We start from the raw sequence: 16,149 nt of genomic DNA, 5'->3' as shown, positions 1-16,149 counted from the left end.
GAAGAGGGCATAGGATCTCCTGGACCTGGAGTTAGCCATGGTTGTGAGCCACCGTGTGGGTGCTGGCAGCCAAGTCTAGGTCTTCTGCAAGAGTAACAGATGCTCTTAACCACTGAGCCATTTCTTCAGCTCCTTGTATTATATTCTTGATTCTGAGGCTGCAAAAAGAATGTTCTAGGGTGTGTTTGTGTATTTTGCAATTCCAGTTTTTACTTAGCCCTTTGACATGAAGTTAGAGGGTATCAAGTGAGGACTAGGCTTCTGTTCTTCTTCCTGGTGACAGCCCTTTGGGGTCAGTGCTGTTTGTTAGGATCTGTAATCTTTTTTCTCATGGATTTAAGATACCATCTTTATTGTAAGACTAAATCCCATGCATGTCCTAGGACTTGTTTCCGGGAATTCTGTTATGTTACTTTGAGATGTCTGTTCGTGTACAGCAGCACACTTGTGAGTGTTACAGACTGTGTCTCCTCCTACTCCTGCTTCTCTTTCCAGGTCCACAAACTGTTGTTCTTCTAACTATACCTGATTGTTATATAAATACATTTTAGAATCTGGTTATCTAGTTTTAAAATTGATTTTTCCTGATGTGTGATTAAATTTATGTATTAACAGAGTTGGCATCTTTATAATGCTTGGTCTCAACTAAAATCTCCCTCTCCCTCTCCCTCTCCCTCTCCCTCTCCCTCTCCCTCTCCCTCTCCCTCTCCCTCTCCCTCCCCTCCCTCTCCCTCTCCCTCTCCCTCCCCTCCCTCTCCCTCTCCCTCTCCCTCCCCTCCCTCTCCCTCTCTCTCCCTCCCTCCCTCCCTCCCTCCTTCCCTCCTTCCCTCCTTCCCTCCCTCCCACTAACTCTTTGGGTTGGGAGGAGATGGTCAAGATTTAGTTTTCTTCATGAGCGTTCAGAATGCTGATATTTTCATGGAGTATGCCTTGGATAAAGTTGAGGTCATTTTACTGGTGATTTTTTTTTTTCTGTCTTTACATTTGAACAGTTCTCCTTTTGTAGATACCAGAGTGTTTTGTGGCTCTGTTCTTGCTTGCTTAATAGATTGCAGTTCTATTCTGGTTTTTGCTTCAGTTTTCTTGGGTTGGACTGGTAACATATACAGGAAAATGATCAAATCTTCCGTGTGATACATGGTAAGAATTTAAAGATACATACACCCATGCAGCAGTCTCCCTGCTCAGTGTGTGGCACGTAACTGGAATCTCCGACTTTGCCATGCTCTCTCACAGCCAGTACCCTTCCATCCAGTACTCCCCCACCCTCCCCTCTGTCCAGATTAATTGATATTATGGTCCCTGTCACATAGGTTCCTTTTTAACTCATCTTGACATTAGACAAATAGCATGACACAGTGGACCCCTGTCTTTAACTCACCCATATCTGTGAGAGTCTTTCACACCATTGTGTAGGAATACACGGTAGTGGAGTAGTACATTTATGAGTATATTACAACTCACCTGTCCTCCTGTTCACTTTGTTTGAGGCTATTTCGATCATTCTGTGTGTTCTTACTGTGTACTTTTAGTGGATATTAATAATTTTTGAACCTGGCTGTTGATATAACAAAGTATCAGAGGGAAACAGAGGGAGAAAGATTGGTTTGGCTCATGGTCTCTTGAGTTTCAGTCCATGGTCCCTTGGCTCTTTTGCTCTGGGCCTATAGTGAGGCAGAACAGTATAATCAAAGTTCACCATGAAAGGGATGAGGAATGAGAGGAGGAAGATGAACTGGCCAGAGACGGTATGCAGTCCCCAAAGACTCACTCCCTGCACTTAGGCCCCACCTTCAACTTTCTGTCATCTCCCATTTGTGAACCCATCATTGAATTCATCCATATTGGGGTCACAGCCCTCATGACCAGTCACTTCCCCAAAGCCCATCAGCTAGCAACCAGCCTTAGCATGTAGATTTTCATGGACATTTCACATCAGAACCATCACATATCCAATGTTAGACTGGCCAGAGATAAAGAAATAGTCCAACAAGGTCACATTTATTGATTCTTTGCGGTGGTATAAAACGTTCTATAGAAACCATGCGGCATCTTATCAAACAGAGAAGCAGAAGATGCACAGAGAGGCAGAGTTCAGGGGAAGGTAAAGTGAAGGCGTGTGTATGGGAAAGGGTGAGGCGGGGTCGGTTCTGAAGTGGACTCTGGAGCCTCCTGTTGCTGAGCGCTGCCCTCAGAAGTGCCTTCCTCTGGAGCTCAGTGTCTGGGTTGGATCTGAGTGACTTAGATCTTCCAGACATTCTACGATGATTCACTGTAATGAACATGATTTCACACAGGCAGGGCCCTGGCAGCCTGATTTAAAGAGCAGTTTCTCAGGGAGAAAGCAGTGTATCTCAGAGAGGGTGCTCATTTCATGAAACGTGACACGGGCAGAACATCCTTGGGAGGAATTACGTTCCTTCCAGCCCTTGCGTTTGGATTTGTTTGTCCTACCAGGCTGGTGAGTGCCAGGAAAGCCTTTTCTTCCTCTCTCTCTAACCAAAATGTAGGCATATTATCATCGTGGGCGCATAGTCTCAGAATTCCTGAGGTTGAGACAGGAGACTGGCAAGTGTTCAGGCCAGCCAGGACTGCATGGTGAAACTCTTGCCTTTAAAAAAAAAGACAAAGCCGGGCGGTGGTGGCGCACGCCTTTAATCCCAGAACTCGGGAGGCAGAGGCAGGCGGATCTCTATGAGTTCGAGGCCAGCCTGGGCTACCAAGTGAGCTCCAGGAAAGGCGCAAAGCTACACAGAGAAACCCTGTCTCGAAAAACCAAAAAAAAAAAAAAAAAAGACAAGTAAATGACAGTTTTAAACAAGCTGAGGGGACTTTTACTAACTTCTTACACTTCCACAGCCCAAGTGTTTTGTTTTCTTTGCCTGAATGACAGTGAAACCTGTTAAAACCTCCTCACTGAACTAAACCCGAGCATCCTGTACATCTGGAAATGCTGCCCCCCACTCCAGTTTCTCCATCTGTCACAGGCACATGGCTGAGACATGTTTAGTGTATACAGTTTTACACCACCTGGACTCTGGTTCTGTTGTCGGAGTAGGGTTCATTAAACTGCGTAGGTCCAGGGAGCCGTGTTTCCCATTGTGTGCATGCTGTTTCTTTGGAACATCTGCCGTGGTCTTTGCTCTGCTTCTGCGCCTCTTGTTAGTGTGAACTCACTGATGGCGTGGATCACTCTCACAGCTGCTGTTAAGTCCATCATTGAGTTTTATTTCAGGCACACTATTTTTCAAATATAAACTTCAGTCATATGCAGATCCTATATGTACATATATGTGCATATTTAGAAATGTAATTCTGTGTCTGTGCTGAGATTATCTGCTCACCCAGTGTCTGTCTCGTAAGTCCTCAAGCATGTTTCTGGTATGTTTTTAAAGCTCCTATCTGCTGATTGCCTAGATCGTCTGAGTTATTTCTTCTTTTTGTCAACTGTCTTTGGTTCCTGTTCTCCACCTATCTTGGACAATGTAACGCCATATTGAGCATCTAAATTTTGTCCTCTTCCTTTGAAGTCTTAATGACCTGGCAGCCAGGCTGACCCTTTTAAAGGCTCTAGAGTGTTCACAAGGTTTCTCTGGACAGAAGCTCAGATGTCTGTCCTAATACCGCAGGCTGTCCCATGCAGTGAGTGTGACCTAATACCACAGGCTGTCCCACGCTCACAGTGCTGTCTTCCAGCTGTATACACAACTACCTGTAACTCCAGTTCCAGGTACTCATGTGAACACCAATACGTACCTGGAGGCAAATCATTTATACACACAAAAACAATAAGTCTTTTTTCAAAAATATTTGTAGGTTATGTCAAATGTTATTAATGAATAGAGGCTTTTAGATTGTACTTAAGTAGATAACATATTTTATAAAATGTCTTCCTCTCCTGCTGAAATTGTTAACCCAGATGTGGTTGTGTGCACTTGTGATCTCATCCAGCACTGCCCAGTCTAAGGCTGGAGGAGGGTCCCGAGTGGAAAGCGCCTAAGCTGTCCACAGTGAGTTCCAGACCAGTCTGGGTTATATGGAGGCCCTATCTTAAAAGATAAAAGCACAAACATTTTTTAAAAAGAGAGAAAGAAGGGGGAGGATGGAAAAATTTATGGTTTACTATTTTTGCTCCATATAACAAATTATGTTAGTGCTTTGTATTATTTTTTACAATTTTTTTTTTTAGGGATAAATGCAGCTAGATCTTATTTGAAAGCCTTTTAGCAATTAGCTGAGATTGTATTTAGAAATCTTATATGTTTATGAGTGTAAGTGTTGAAAAAACTTTTTTGGACTTTTAGTCACATTCAATTTTTAAAAGTTTTAAAATTGTAACAACTGTAAGTGGGTAATGAAGTAGCTTTTCTCCATGTAAAAGAACTTGCTCTTTGAATCCTTGGAAGAATTATGAAAGTAGCCTGATGAGATCAAGTAGACTGCAGGGCAGAGTGTGGCCGTAGATGATAAACACCATCCTGACATCTCATTCACTCTTGTTAGATAATCTGCGAAAAGCGGCAGAGTTCTCTCTGCCATGAAGCTGTTGCTAATCTCCAAACAGCCTCTGCAACTTGGAAAACAATCTCTGAAGCTTTTCCTTTGTCTACTTCCAATATATTTTAAACATTTTCTTTTACAAGCGCTTTTTAAATTTCCTGATTTCAGCCGAGAATTAAGCATAGAAGCTAGGGGAAATCCCAGATCGCTGCTTTTTCTGGGGAAGTGTGAAGGGGTTTATAAAAGAAGTGATGAGATTCTCTCCCGTGTCTCTGCTTTTCCTCCTCTCGACAGTGTTCATTCTCATTTCATTCCCTAAGTTAACCACCTAAGATGATGGATTTATGTGTGTGTCTGTCTATTTATGTATACTCTGTTCTATATTTTACAGTTGACAAGTTACAGTTTGAACCACCTCTGAGAAAAGAAACAGAAGCCCGAGATGAAATGGTAACTGTGACTTTTAAAACATTTCCATGTTAGAATTGGAGAAAACTTAGAGTGAGATATATTTTAAGAAATTAAGTATATGTATGTAAAGAAATAAATAAGATATTGGTAGGACTGGCCTGGAAGGTTCCTTCATGTATACTTCTTTTTAACCAATATAAGTGCAGTTTCAAGGCCAGGTGGTGGTGGCACACACCTTTAATCCCAGCACTAAGGAGGCAGAGGCAGGCAGCCTGCTCTACAGTTAGTTCCAGGACAGTCAGGGTTACACAGAGAAACCCTGTCCTGGGGTGGGGGTGGGAGGAGTACAGTTTATAGCGGATTTTAATGGACATTCTTCTTACTGCTGGCTCCTGTATGCACCAGCATTTTGCGTGCTTGTTAATGGGTTATATAGTTGTCCTGGCTGATGGAGTTATGCAGATAATTCAGATTTTTGTAGGTTGTCTTGTTTTGTTTGATTTTGGTTTTCAGATGGAAAGCTCTATTTAGTAGATGTGGGGAAGTTCTTAAGTTTACATCAAATGGTGATGAGTCATCGCTCCAAATGTGTGGAATGACAGAACAGATTGTGGAGACATAACACCTGACTGGATGCCATGATAGCTAACAGCCACGGCATGGGGTGTTTTGAACCACATAAGATGGCTGACGCGTAATAGTGAATCAGATGGTTGACAGTAACTTGATTAGTGTCTGTGAAAGTAACATTTTAAATTGTGACCTGCACAGGGACTGCCATCAGACCCAAATTTTATGTTACATTGGAATCCTTTTGTGGATGGTGCAAATACAGGCAGGTAAGTTGTTTTCTAATTAATAACTTGATTATGTGAATGGCTTTTATGGGGATTTGTCTCAAAGTTGTCAATGTAGATAGAGCTTTGACTTATTATTGACAAAAAGCATCATGAACTATTGGTAAGATTTTTAAAGGGTCTCTTCTGTTTAGGGGTATTTTTGTTTATTTTCTTCAGTTTGTTTTTTGTTTTGTTTTTCAATTGTTTGCTTTGCAAGAGGATCGTATTATGTAGCCCTAGCTTGCTTGGCACTACCTAGTTGGGCCAGGCTGGCCTTGAACTTGCAGCCATCCTCCTGGCTCTGCCTCCCAAGTACTGGAGTTGCAGGTATGTGCCTCCATTCCTGGTGTGGTTTTTGTTTTAGACAGCACATAGTGTGTGTAATGATAATGTACTGAAAGATGTCACTGGGGGAGAAATACTGTAGTGGTGGTCAGAAAACCTTCATTCTGCTTCTCTAATGTAGTTTCTTCATATTCTAGACCTGTCTTTATTCAGCAGTGAATTGAGGGGCTGGCCTCAGTGAGTCATTGAATTGTTTACATGTTTGTGCATTTCAGTTACCTAGAGATTCATTGAAAATGTAGACTTCTGGGTCCCCGGGTGAGGTCAGCAGAGCTGAGGTTGGCAAACTACAGCCTGTGGGTCCAATCTAGCTGCTGCCCATTCACTGAGAATGGTGTTTGGGGGGAGAGGAGAAAGAGTGTGCAAAGATGGCTCAGCAGTAAGGGTTTGTTCCAGCATCCAATCCGGCACCACAGCTGCCTGTAATTCCATTTTCAGAGAAGCCAATGCCCTCTTCTGACCTCTGCAAGCACTGCACACATATGGTACACACACACACACACACACACACACACACACACACATACACACACACACACACATCCTCAGGCGCATATACAAGGGCACACATACACATAAAATGAATAAATAAAATTTTAAGTTAAAAGAGGGTATTTGCGTTTTGAATGAATAAAAATAAAAGAATAAAACACTGAAAAGACTCTGGAGAAGTGACCGCTGGGCTGCCACTGCCTCTCGAACTTGGTGTGCCCTGGTCACCTGCGCTCTTAACTGCAGGGTCTGGTTCAGAGGGTCTTCCAAGTGTCCGTTGGTCAACAAAGGGTTAATAGCATGCACTCACGGGCTCCAGAATTCTGAATTTCATTGTCGGTTGTTTTGGTTTTGTTTGCTTTATTCTCTTGTGGTTGTTGTTGATGTTTGGGTTGGGGGGGGGGGGCGTTGTTTGTTTTTTCTTTTTTAAGGCAGGATCTCATGTAGCCCAGGCTGGCCCTGAGTCCCCTGTTCACCTTGCCTCTGCCATCGTGATGCTAGGATTACAGGCCTGTGCCTCCATAGCCCACTCGTGGTGGGACGTTTTCAGTTTTATTTTTTTAATTGTTTATAAATACACGGCCCTGTTTTTGTTTATTTACTTTTCATTAGTTTAAATCCTTTAGGGATACAGCATCACATGTATTCTCTATACAGTACTTTAGCAAAAAGGTAGCTTAGAGTGTGGCATGCACCATGTTACAGTTCCCATGCACATGAGTTACCTCTCCCAGGTCACCCAGGTTCTGTTGGTTTGCCACCAGGCCTCCCACTGTTCTTTGCCTTATACACATCAGCACATCTTTTGCTGAAGTAAAATTCCATTTCCCCTCAAGCGTCAACATCTCTCATTTTAAAAAGACTCTATATGTACCCTTGTTTCTGGGGACCCTGCTATTTATTGCCAGCAGAGTGGCTTGTACCCTCTCCTTCCAAACATGCACTTGCTCTTCTGAAGTTCTGTCCCAAGCAGGGCTCCACAGGCTCCGAGATAGTGGAGGGTTTCCTGTTCGACGGGAAGCGAAAGCAGAGCCTTGTCCATGCTAACCATGTGCTCAGGCCCTGAAGCACCCGAAGCCTGAATTTATCTTTCTCTTTTAAGCTTAATCTAGTTTGAATTATACATTAAAGGCAGCAAAATGCAACTGGAAAAGACTGCTGATGCAGTCTTAGATGCAAGGTCATAGGTTTCCGGCATGCTCTGTTTGTCTCAGAGCCTCTGTTTGTAGACTTTTGAGTGCGTATTTGACAGTGTCGTCTGTGTGACAGTCGAGTGATCATCTAAATTGAGTTTTTCTCTTTGATTAGATCAACCTCTAAGCGCGCAGTACCACCTCCCCTTCCTCCTAAGGTGAGCTGCTCCAGGATTTTGAACGATAAATCCTTCTTTACATAATCACATTTTAAAAATAATTTCACTGACTTTGTTCAAATTTTTAAGTTTATTAATTTTCTTTAGAAGGTAGCTATGGAAATATAAAGTACATAACAAAGAAGAGTTTGTATGAAATACTATATAGTAAAATATATATATACATATATATACACACACATATATATACATACTTATTATATATACTATTATAATAGATGCCAAAAGGAAATAGGATTTTGCTCTTTTGGAAAAATATTTGACGGCATGGTGGGAGATATAAAGTATATTTATCATCATCATTTATTGCTATAATTTGACATTTCAATAGAATCATTCTTCATTAAGTCATTGTCAGTTTCTGCTCGTTAAATACTTGGCAACTGCTTACATAATTTTATTGGTTATAAAAGTTTTATGATTTGGGGTTGGGACTCATTTTCAAACCCACATGTTAAGTTCATAGTTCTGTTGAGCAGTGACTCACTTGAATACTGTGCTGAAGATTCCTATGATGTTTATAGAGTGCTTTCTTTCCTTCTGTCATTAGCCCAGGATAAACAGTTACCCCGAAGACAGCCTCCTAGATGAAGAGAAGTCAGCAACCGTGAAACGGTGCCCTGACCCAGAGACCAGAGCACCTCAAGTTCTCAGAAGACAGAGTAGTCCAAGTTGCATTCCCGTGGCAGAGGCATCCTCTGTAGGTATGAGCAGCAGGCCTGCAGCCCGCAGTGCAGCTGGAGGCCGTGGTCTGGGTGGGCCAGACAGGTGGGGAGAAGTCCTTCTCTTCCCGGCTGTAATAATGCCTTCTTCTCCAGTTCGTCCCTGGCAGTTCAATCCTGTGTTTCTGTGCTTTAATTGCACACAAGTGGCTGTGATATCTCCAGACCATTTCACCCTAATTCAACCCCTTAGTAATGTTAGGATCCAGAGGAAGTGCCCATGTTCCTGCCCTCCAGGAGTCGGAGGCCGTGTGCTCGAAACATTACAAAAGATAGCTGAGCCTGGTGCTGGCTGCCTGTCATGCCAGCGCTTGAGAGGCAGAGGCAGGCAGACCTCAGTTCAAAGCCAGCCTGGTCCTGTTTCAGGACAGCCAGGACTGTTACACAGAGAAATTCTGTCTCAAAAAAAAAAAAACAAAAGGCAGGTCTCTGTAATTAATCAAAAGAAACAAATGACAGGATGGGGGGAGGAAAAGAAAGACCAGTGTGGGTGGAGCCCTGCCTCTCTAAGGGAGGCGAGGCTGGAGGATAGTGTGCTGAGCTCCGGATGGTGGTAAAGGGCTTGATGAACTACAGAAGTAGAACCAATGCTTAGGCCGTCTTGGAGAATAAGAAGGGCTGGGCAAATACACTAACGCAGAAACATCTGCCTCATGTTTGAAGCAGTCTGATATGGCGTGAGAAGGTGGACTGCAGGTAGACTGAAACTCTGTTGGGAAGGTCTCGAGTGCCACGGCCAGCGGCTGGATTTCATTTTGCTCGCAGTATGTTTGGCATAATTTAAGGGCATGGCTAAGGACGCAGTGTACCCAAAGAGTCTAGAGGACAAGAGCAGCGGTAAAGAACTCCTGACAGAAATGTGCTCCCGCAGAGACAACCCCAAGAGGAAGGGGAAGGATGGGGAGAAAGGTCGCTCTTCAGAGAATGTTCTTCTGTGTGTGCTCATTCTACCTTACCCACAGTTTCCTTAGGGAATGGTGATGGCATCTCAAAACTGATGAGCGAAAATATGGAGGGATCAGCACAAGCTCCGCAGTTACCTCGAAAAAAGGACAAGAGGGACTTCCCTGTGAGTACAGCAGGCACTCAGCCGTTGGCTGTAACTAACAGGTTTTCATAGAGGGGGGCAGGAGTAAGGACTCAAGTAACTAGACTTGAGCATGGTGGCGTGGGCTGTTGTCCGCCTCACCGGAGCCTGGAGCGGAAAGACCCCTGGAGCTCAGGGTTGGGTCAGGTAGACAACACAAAGACTGTCTTATATATGTGGAGAGATGGCTCAGCAGTGAGAGCCCTGGCTTCTCTTCAGGGGGCCTGGGTTCAATTCCCACACCCATGTGACAGCTCTCAACCGTCAGTAATTTCAGTCCCCGGGGATCTGACGCCCTCTTCTGGCCTCCACAGGCACCAGGCACACGCATGTTGCATATACATACATGCAGCAAACACTCATGTACATAAAATTAAAATAATTTTAAAATAAGTATTATAATAACTGAAACAGCAAATGACTAAAATTCTATTTTTAAACCTAGGCTTTCTTACATTATTAAAAATTACTTTAAATTTTTTTTTCACAGAAACCAACCATCAATGGCCTTCCACCCACCCCAAAAGTTTTGGTAAGGACTGTTTATGTGACCTGTTTGCTGATTTTTTTTTTAAATCTCTTTAAAAGCAGTAGGAGTAGATTTCCTGTCAAGTATATTGAACCACTAAAAGAAATAATTTTGTGGAATATAAAGTTAGTAGATAGATTTAAATGTGCTGTAGTCAGATCACATACTCCAATTTGAGTGACATGGTTAAAATGTGGAGACCAAGTTGGGTGTAACAGCAGGTCTATAATCTTAGCACTCCATAGACTAAGGCAGAAGGATCATGGGTTCAAGGTCAGCCTGGCCCACATAGTGAGTTCCAGACTACATCTGAGCAATCAGATATTGAAAGGAAGGGAAGAAGGAAAGAAGGAAAAAGAGGAAGGAGAGGAAGGGAAAGGAGAAAGAACAAAAAGAAAAACAAAATTGAAGATTCATAAATCCTGTCAGTGGGTTCTCAGATTAGCATCTAAGCAGCAGTTTAATTTTACTGTGGTGTTAATACTGGGCCTTCTTCCTTACGAAGCCGTTCCCACCTTGAGCGATGTCCAATGAGAAGGCAGGCGGTTTAGGTTAACACTTCTCTGTCATCTCACAGTGCGATATCCGTGAGGTGGTGCTGCCAACCGTGGGAACAGGGTACTTTGTGAATTGTGCTACTGATGTAGTTAATGTCTAGAATACAGAGTTGCTCTTGTTGTCTGTTGCATATATTCTAGACTTACCCTGCTGTTCTTACCACTTCAGTGGTACTGAAGAAAATGAAGTATGATTTCCCTTTGATGTTAGTCCTGAAGTAATAACTTAAAATCCTGCAGCTCGTTAAATATGTAGATGTTTGGTAAATTTAGTACTTTGACCCTAAAAAGGAAAGAAAGGGAAGATTGGGACTCTTGGTAGAAAAAGCTTAACTGTGTTAAAATCTGTATTTTGTTTTGAGATAAAACCCCAAGTTTCTAAAAAAGAGTTTGACATTGCATGATTTTCTAAGAATATTAAAATTATGTAATAAAATAAGCCATATTTCTTTCTTTATAAACAAGATGGGAGCATGTTTTTCAAAAGTATTTGATGGCTGCCCTTTGAAAATTAATTGCGCAACATCCTGGATACACCCTGATACAAAAGGTACAAGTCTGAATTGTATATACACCTCCTAGAAAACGTTTACTGTACAGAAGGTATTTATAATTAGTGAGTTGAGGTGGTTAACTCTAACATTGTCACCTTAGGAACTAAAGGGCCTCACGACAAGGAAGTAAGTCGCTCGGCTCTGGTTCAAGTGCGTCAGAGTTGAGCAGTGTGCAGGAACGGTTCTCGTCAAGGAGGCTAACGCGATAGCACAGATGTTGTGTCCTTCGTCTGCAAGGACGAGACGTTAGTTCCTAGCCAGCCATTGAGGGCTGTAGGCAGTGGGAAGTCCTGTTTCAGTCTCGGTGTTCTATGGTTGCATAAAACTTATTTTTAAAAAACTACACAGGGGAATATTTAGGAGTAAAGGGTTTTAGCTTGGGGGTGTGAGTGGGCAAGAAAAAGAAACAATTCAAGACCAGTCTGGGCTATACTGGGACGATGTCTCAAAAATAAATAAATAAATAAATAAATAAATAAATAAATAAATAAATAAATAAATAAATAAATCAGGAAGCTTCTCCTTATTTATATCCTGCTGTCTCCACTCATTTTAATTTCTCCAATCTAACATTCAGTTTAAAATTCCATGTCACTTTCATCAGTTTGGATGTTGGAGTCTATGTTCAGTAAGATGTATCTACACTGTGACTTCTTTGGACACTTACATGTTTCCAGGATTTATGTGCAATGGCAGTGCCTGTCCCGTTCAGTGTGGGGACAATCCCTCACTTTCCTGTCCCCTTCAGTGTGGGGACAATCCCTCACTTTCCTGTCCCGTTCAGTGTGGGGACAATCCCTCACTTTCCTGTCCCGTTCAGTGTGAGGACAATCCCTCACTTTCCTGTCCCTTCAGTGTGGGGACAATCCCTCACTTTCCTGTCCCGTTCAGTGTGGGGACAATCCCTCACTTTCCTGTCCCCTTCAGTGTGAGGACAATCCCTCACTTTCCTGTCCCCTTCAGTGTGGGGACAATCCCTCACTTTCCTGTCCCGTTCAGTGTGGGGACAATCCCTCACTTTCCTGTCTCCTTCAGTGTGGGGACAATCCCTCACTTTCCTGTCCCCTTCAGTGTGGGGACAATCCCTCACTTTCCTGTCCCGTTCAGTGTGGGGACAATCCCTCACTTTCCTGTCCCGTTCAGTGTGAGGACAATCCCTCACTTTCCTGTCCCCTTCAGTGTGGGGACAATCCCTCACTTTCCTGTCCCCTTCAGTGTGAGGACAATCCCTCACTTTCCTGTCCCCTTCAGTGTGGGAACAATCCCTCACTTTCCTGTCCCCTTCAGTGTGAGGACAATCCCTCACTTTCCTGTCCCCTTCAGTGTGAGGACAATCCCTCACTTTCCTGTCCCCTTCAGCGTGGGACAATCCCTCACTTTCCTGTCCCCTTCAGTGTGAGGACAATCCCTCACTTTCCTGTCCCCTTCAGTGTGGGAACAATCCCTCACTTTCCTGTCCCCTTCAGTGTGAGGACAATCCCTCACTTTCCTGTCCCCTTCAGCGTGGGGACAATCCCTCACTTTCCTGGCAGTTTCAGCTTTCCTTCCTCAGAATCAGTCTTTGCTCCAAGAAGCTCTGGTTCTTTTTAGTGGTAATAGTATTTAGAAACCGACGTCTGAACAAAAAGTGTGTTCATTATTTGTGGTGTGTCATGGCTTATGGTTTATATTTTAAGGTATATTTGAGTATTTGGAGTGTCTTGCAAAAATGTACTACTATAACAGTTTAAAATTCAGTTGGAAGGCAGCATTGAGTTAAAGTCTTACACAGCTTATATTTACTTTTTAAAACATGGGAAAGAAACATGGTGGCATGAATGTTAAAAAATGCTTGTCCTTTGGTGAATGTGTGGCCATCTAATGCTAAATATCATTACTACATATAGCCCTTATCTGAGTGTGCAATTTCAGAAAATGATAATAAATTCTGGTAACTTGCTGTTATAGATCAGTACATTATTTTTGGAACTGAAGATGGTATTTACACATTGAATCTCAATGAGCTACATGAAGCAACTATGGAACAGGTACTAAAATTTTTAACTTAAAGAATTAGTTTGAGCAAATTGGATAAAAGAAGTATCATAATTTTAAATCCATTTATATGGGTTCTAATCTTAGTTTTTATGGTTAAAATACTTAAAGGATTTTTCATGTTAAAAGGTTTTTTTTTTTTTTTTCTCTTAAGGTTTTAGTACTTTTCCCAAAGAAATTACCAAACTTTTTCTAGTACCGTTGGTTTAGTTTTGCCAGTTCTGAGGACTAATCCCAGGGCCCTGAGCATGCCCAGCCCATGCGCTGCCACTGAGTCCCGCCCCCGGCCGGCAGCAGCCCTTTACTGGGTTGGGATTTGGGGGCAGGGTAAGAGGAGAGAATCAAAGGTGTTCAGTTTAATAATCTTCTTCTTCTTCCTCCTCCCCCTCCTCCTCAGTTGTTTCCACGGAAATGTACATGGCTCTACGTCATCAATAACACGCTGATGTCATTGTCAGGTATGCGTGACGGGGAAAACCATAGGCAGGCAGAGACGTGAAATTTAGTACAGTGCGTGACAGTGCGTTTGCTCTTTGAGAGAGGATCCCGTCTCCCGTGGGGACTGCAATCCCACCCCTTCCCCAGCATCGGGACACTGGGGGGACACACCAGTGATCTGAGCCGCTTCCTTGCACAGCCTGCACCCCTGCAGGCTGGCCCTGGCTGCCTGAGAGTGTTGGCAGTCAGTGGGAGGAAGCCGAGAGCCAAGCAAAACACAACAATAACAACAAAACAGCCTCGTGAGGTTATTGGGAGGGTTAAATAAAGCAACAGCCCAAAGTGCTAAGTAAATGGTGAAGTCTTATACAAATGTTGTTCTGGACCACAAGTACCTCAGACTGGTGCTGTAGAGTCCTCGCATCCAGGGGTCTAGGGAGATGATAGCTCAGCCATAGAGAGCTTTCCAGCAAGCACGAGGACCTGAGTTCTGCCCCCAGCACCCGTGTAGAAAGGTCGGTGTAGTGGGGCTCACTAGGCAGCAGGGCCCAGCCTGGTAGGCGAGTTCGGACCGTGGAGAGAACTTGTCTCGTTGACTAAAGAACAACATTCAGTGTTGACCTCTGGCCTGCACATGGATCTGTACTCACACATGCACTCGAGCGTGCACACCGACAGAGACAGACACACACACACACGCACGCACACACGCACGCACGCACGCACGCACACAGCTTCTCTAAACAAGGAGATTCTAGAGCAGCCTGTTCTGGTTTTAGCGTTGTCGGTCTTTTGGTAGCTGGTGGTAATGAGAGGACTGGATAAGTTACTGTATCGTTAGACTTTTTTCTTGTAACTCTTACCCACTGTCTTAGTCACTGTTCTGTTGCTGTGAAGAGACACCATGACCACAACAGTTCCTACAAAGGAAAGCATTTAATTGTGGCTGGCTCACAGTTTTGGAGGGTTAGTCCGTCATCACGGCAGAACATGGTGGCAGGCGGGGAGGCGCCGGAGCAGGAGCTGAGAGCCACATCCTCATCTCTAGACAGAGAGAGACACAAGGGCTGCCGTGGGCTTGGGAACCACACCCACCGAACAGCAGTTTCTCACACATTAGACTTACATGGCTGCCTGGAGACTGACTGACTGATTCCCATTTGTAGTACAACGTAGATGAGTTTTCCTGCGTGGCCCACGGTCAGGACAAGTCTCTCTCACCCGCCAGTCCTGCAGCCGCTCAGACCCAACCAAGTAAACACAGAGACTTATATTGCTTACAAACTGTATGGCCACAGCAGGCTTCTTGCTAACTGTTCTTATAGCTTAAATTAATCCATTTTTATTAATCCATAAGTTGCCACGTGGCTTACCGGCATCTTAACATCTTCTCATGGCGGCAGCTGGCATCGTCTCTCTGCCTCAGCCTTCCACTTCCCAGAATTCTTCTCTCTCCTTGTCCCACCTATACTTCTTGCCTGGCTACTGGCCAATTAGTATTTTATTTATCAACCAATCAGAGCAACACATTTAACATACAGAACATCCCACAGCAGTACAAGACAAGTATTATTCCTCCCTGTATTTGAGCTAATAACAATGTTTATAAAAATACGGCCTTGTGTGTAAATGACTTGTTAAGAAGTGGAGTCCTCTAAAGCAGTGGGTCTCCACCTTCCTAATGCTGTGACCCTTTAATACAGATCCTCATGTTGAGGTGACCCCCAACCACAAAATTATTTTCATTTCATATTTATAACTAATTTTACTATTATTATGAATCATAATGTAAATATCCATATTTTCTGGTGGTCTTAGACGACCCTTCTGAAAGGGTCATTCCATCCTCCAAAGAGGTCATAACCCCCAGGTTGGGAAACGCTGCTCTCTTTGGTTTTAATTAATGATTAGCCTGTCATTTTTTATTTCATTTACTAAATATTCATATATTACTCTTGTGAAAGGAAAAAACCCAATTCTGGTTGAATGACTTCTGAATTTTTTAGCAGACTTAATTCAGTTTCTTTTTCTGGTGGAAAACCCCTACGTGGGAGCCATAGCTGGAGCCCGGGTCCTGTGAACCAGGCTCTGGTGTGGGTTTTCACATGATGGTCAGTGAATTCCTCATGGGGAGACTTGGTGAACAGTCTCCTTGCAGGTGTGGTCAGGTAGCTGTAGGTGTTGGAGATGACATCAGAGGTGACGTTGCCCAGGGTGACATGCAGCCCTGGCTGACGTGCAGCAGTCATCAGTACCGGCCGTCAGCAGC

The 16,149-nt window shown here is 43.6% G+C and overlaps 1 protein-coding gene across 3 annotated transcripts in view; it reads left to right on the top strand.

The window, feature by feature from the left end:
* Positions 1-16,149, top strand: part of Map4k5 (mitogen-activated protein kinase kinase kinase kinase 5) — a 97,160-nt gene that overhangs the window by 61,372 nt on the left and 19,639 nt on the right. For 2 of the 3 annotated variants that reach the window (XM_037210589.1, XM_037210588.1), the window contains exons 14-22: positions 4,892-4,950; positions 5,683-5,750; positions 7,896-7,938; positions 8,510-8,663; positions 9,644-9,750; positions 10,259-10,300; positions 11,320-11,404; positions 13,356-13,435; positions 13,840-13,900. In XM_037210589.1, the coding sequence (XP_037066484.1) occupies positions 4,892-4,950; positions 5,683-5,750; positions 7,896-7,938; positions 8,510-8,663; positions 9,644-9,750; positions 10,259-10,300; positions 11,320-11,404; positions 13,356-13,435; positions 13,840-13,900 (699 nt within the window). The remainder of the gene's footprint in view (positions 1-4,891; positions 4,951-5,682; positions 5,751-7,895; positions 7,939-8,509; positions 8,664-9,643; positions 9,751-10,258; positions 10,301-11,319; positions 11,405-13,355; positions 13,436-13,839; positions 13,901-16,149) is intronic. The other variant, XM_028858632.1, reaches the window with a different exon arrangement.

The sequence above is a fragment of the Peromyscus leucopus genome, chromosome 14 (assembly GCF_004664715.2).
Source record: "Peromyscus leucopus breed LL Stock chromosome 14, UCI_PerLeu_2.1, whole genome shotgun sequence".
In the NCBI taxonomy this organism is placed as follows: Eukaryota; Metazoa; Chordata; class Mammalia; order Rodentia; family Cricetidae; genus Peromyscus; species Peromyscus leucopus.
This window is presented reverse-complemented; position numbering and strand designations above follow the sequence as displayed.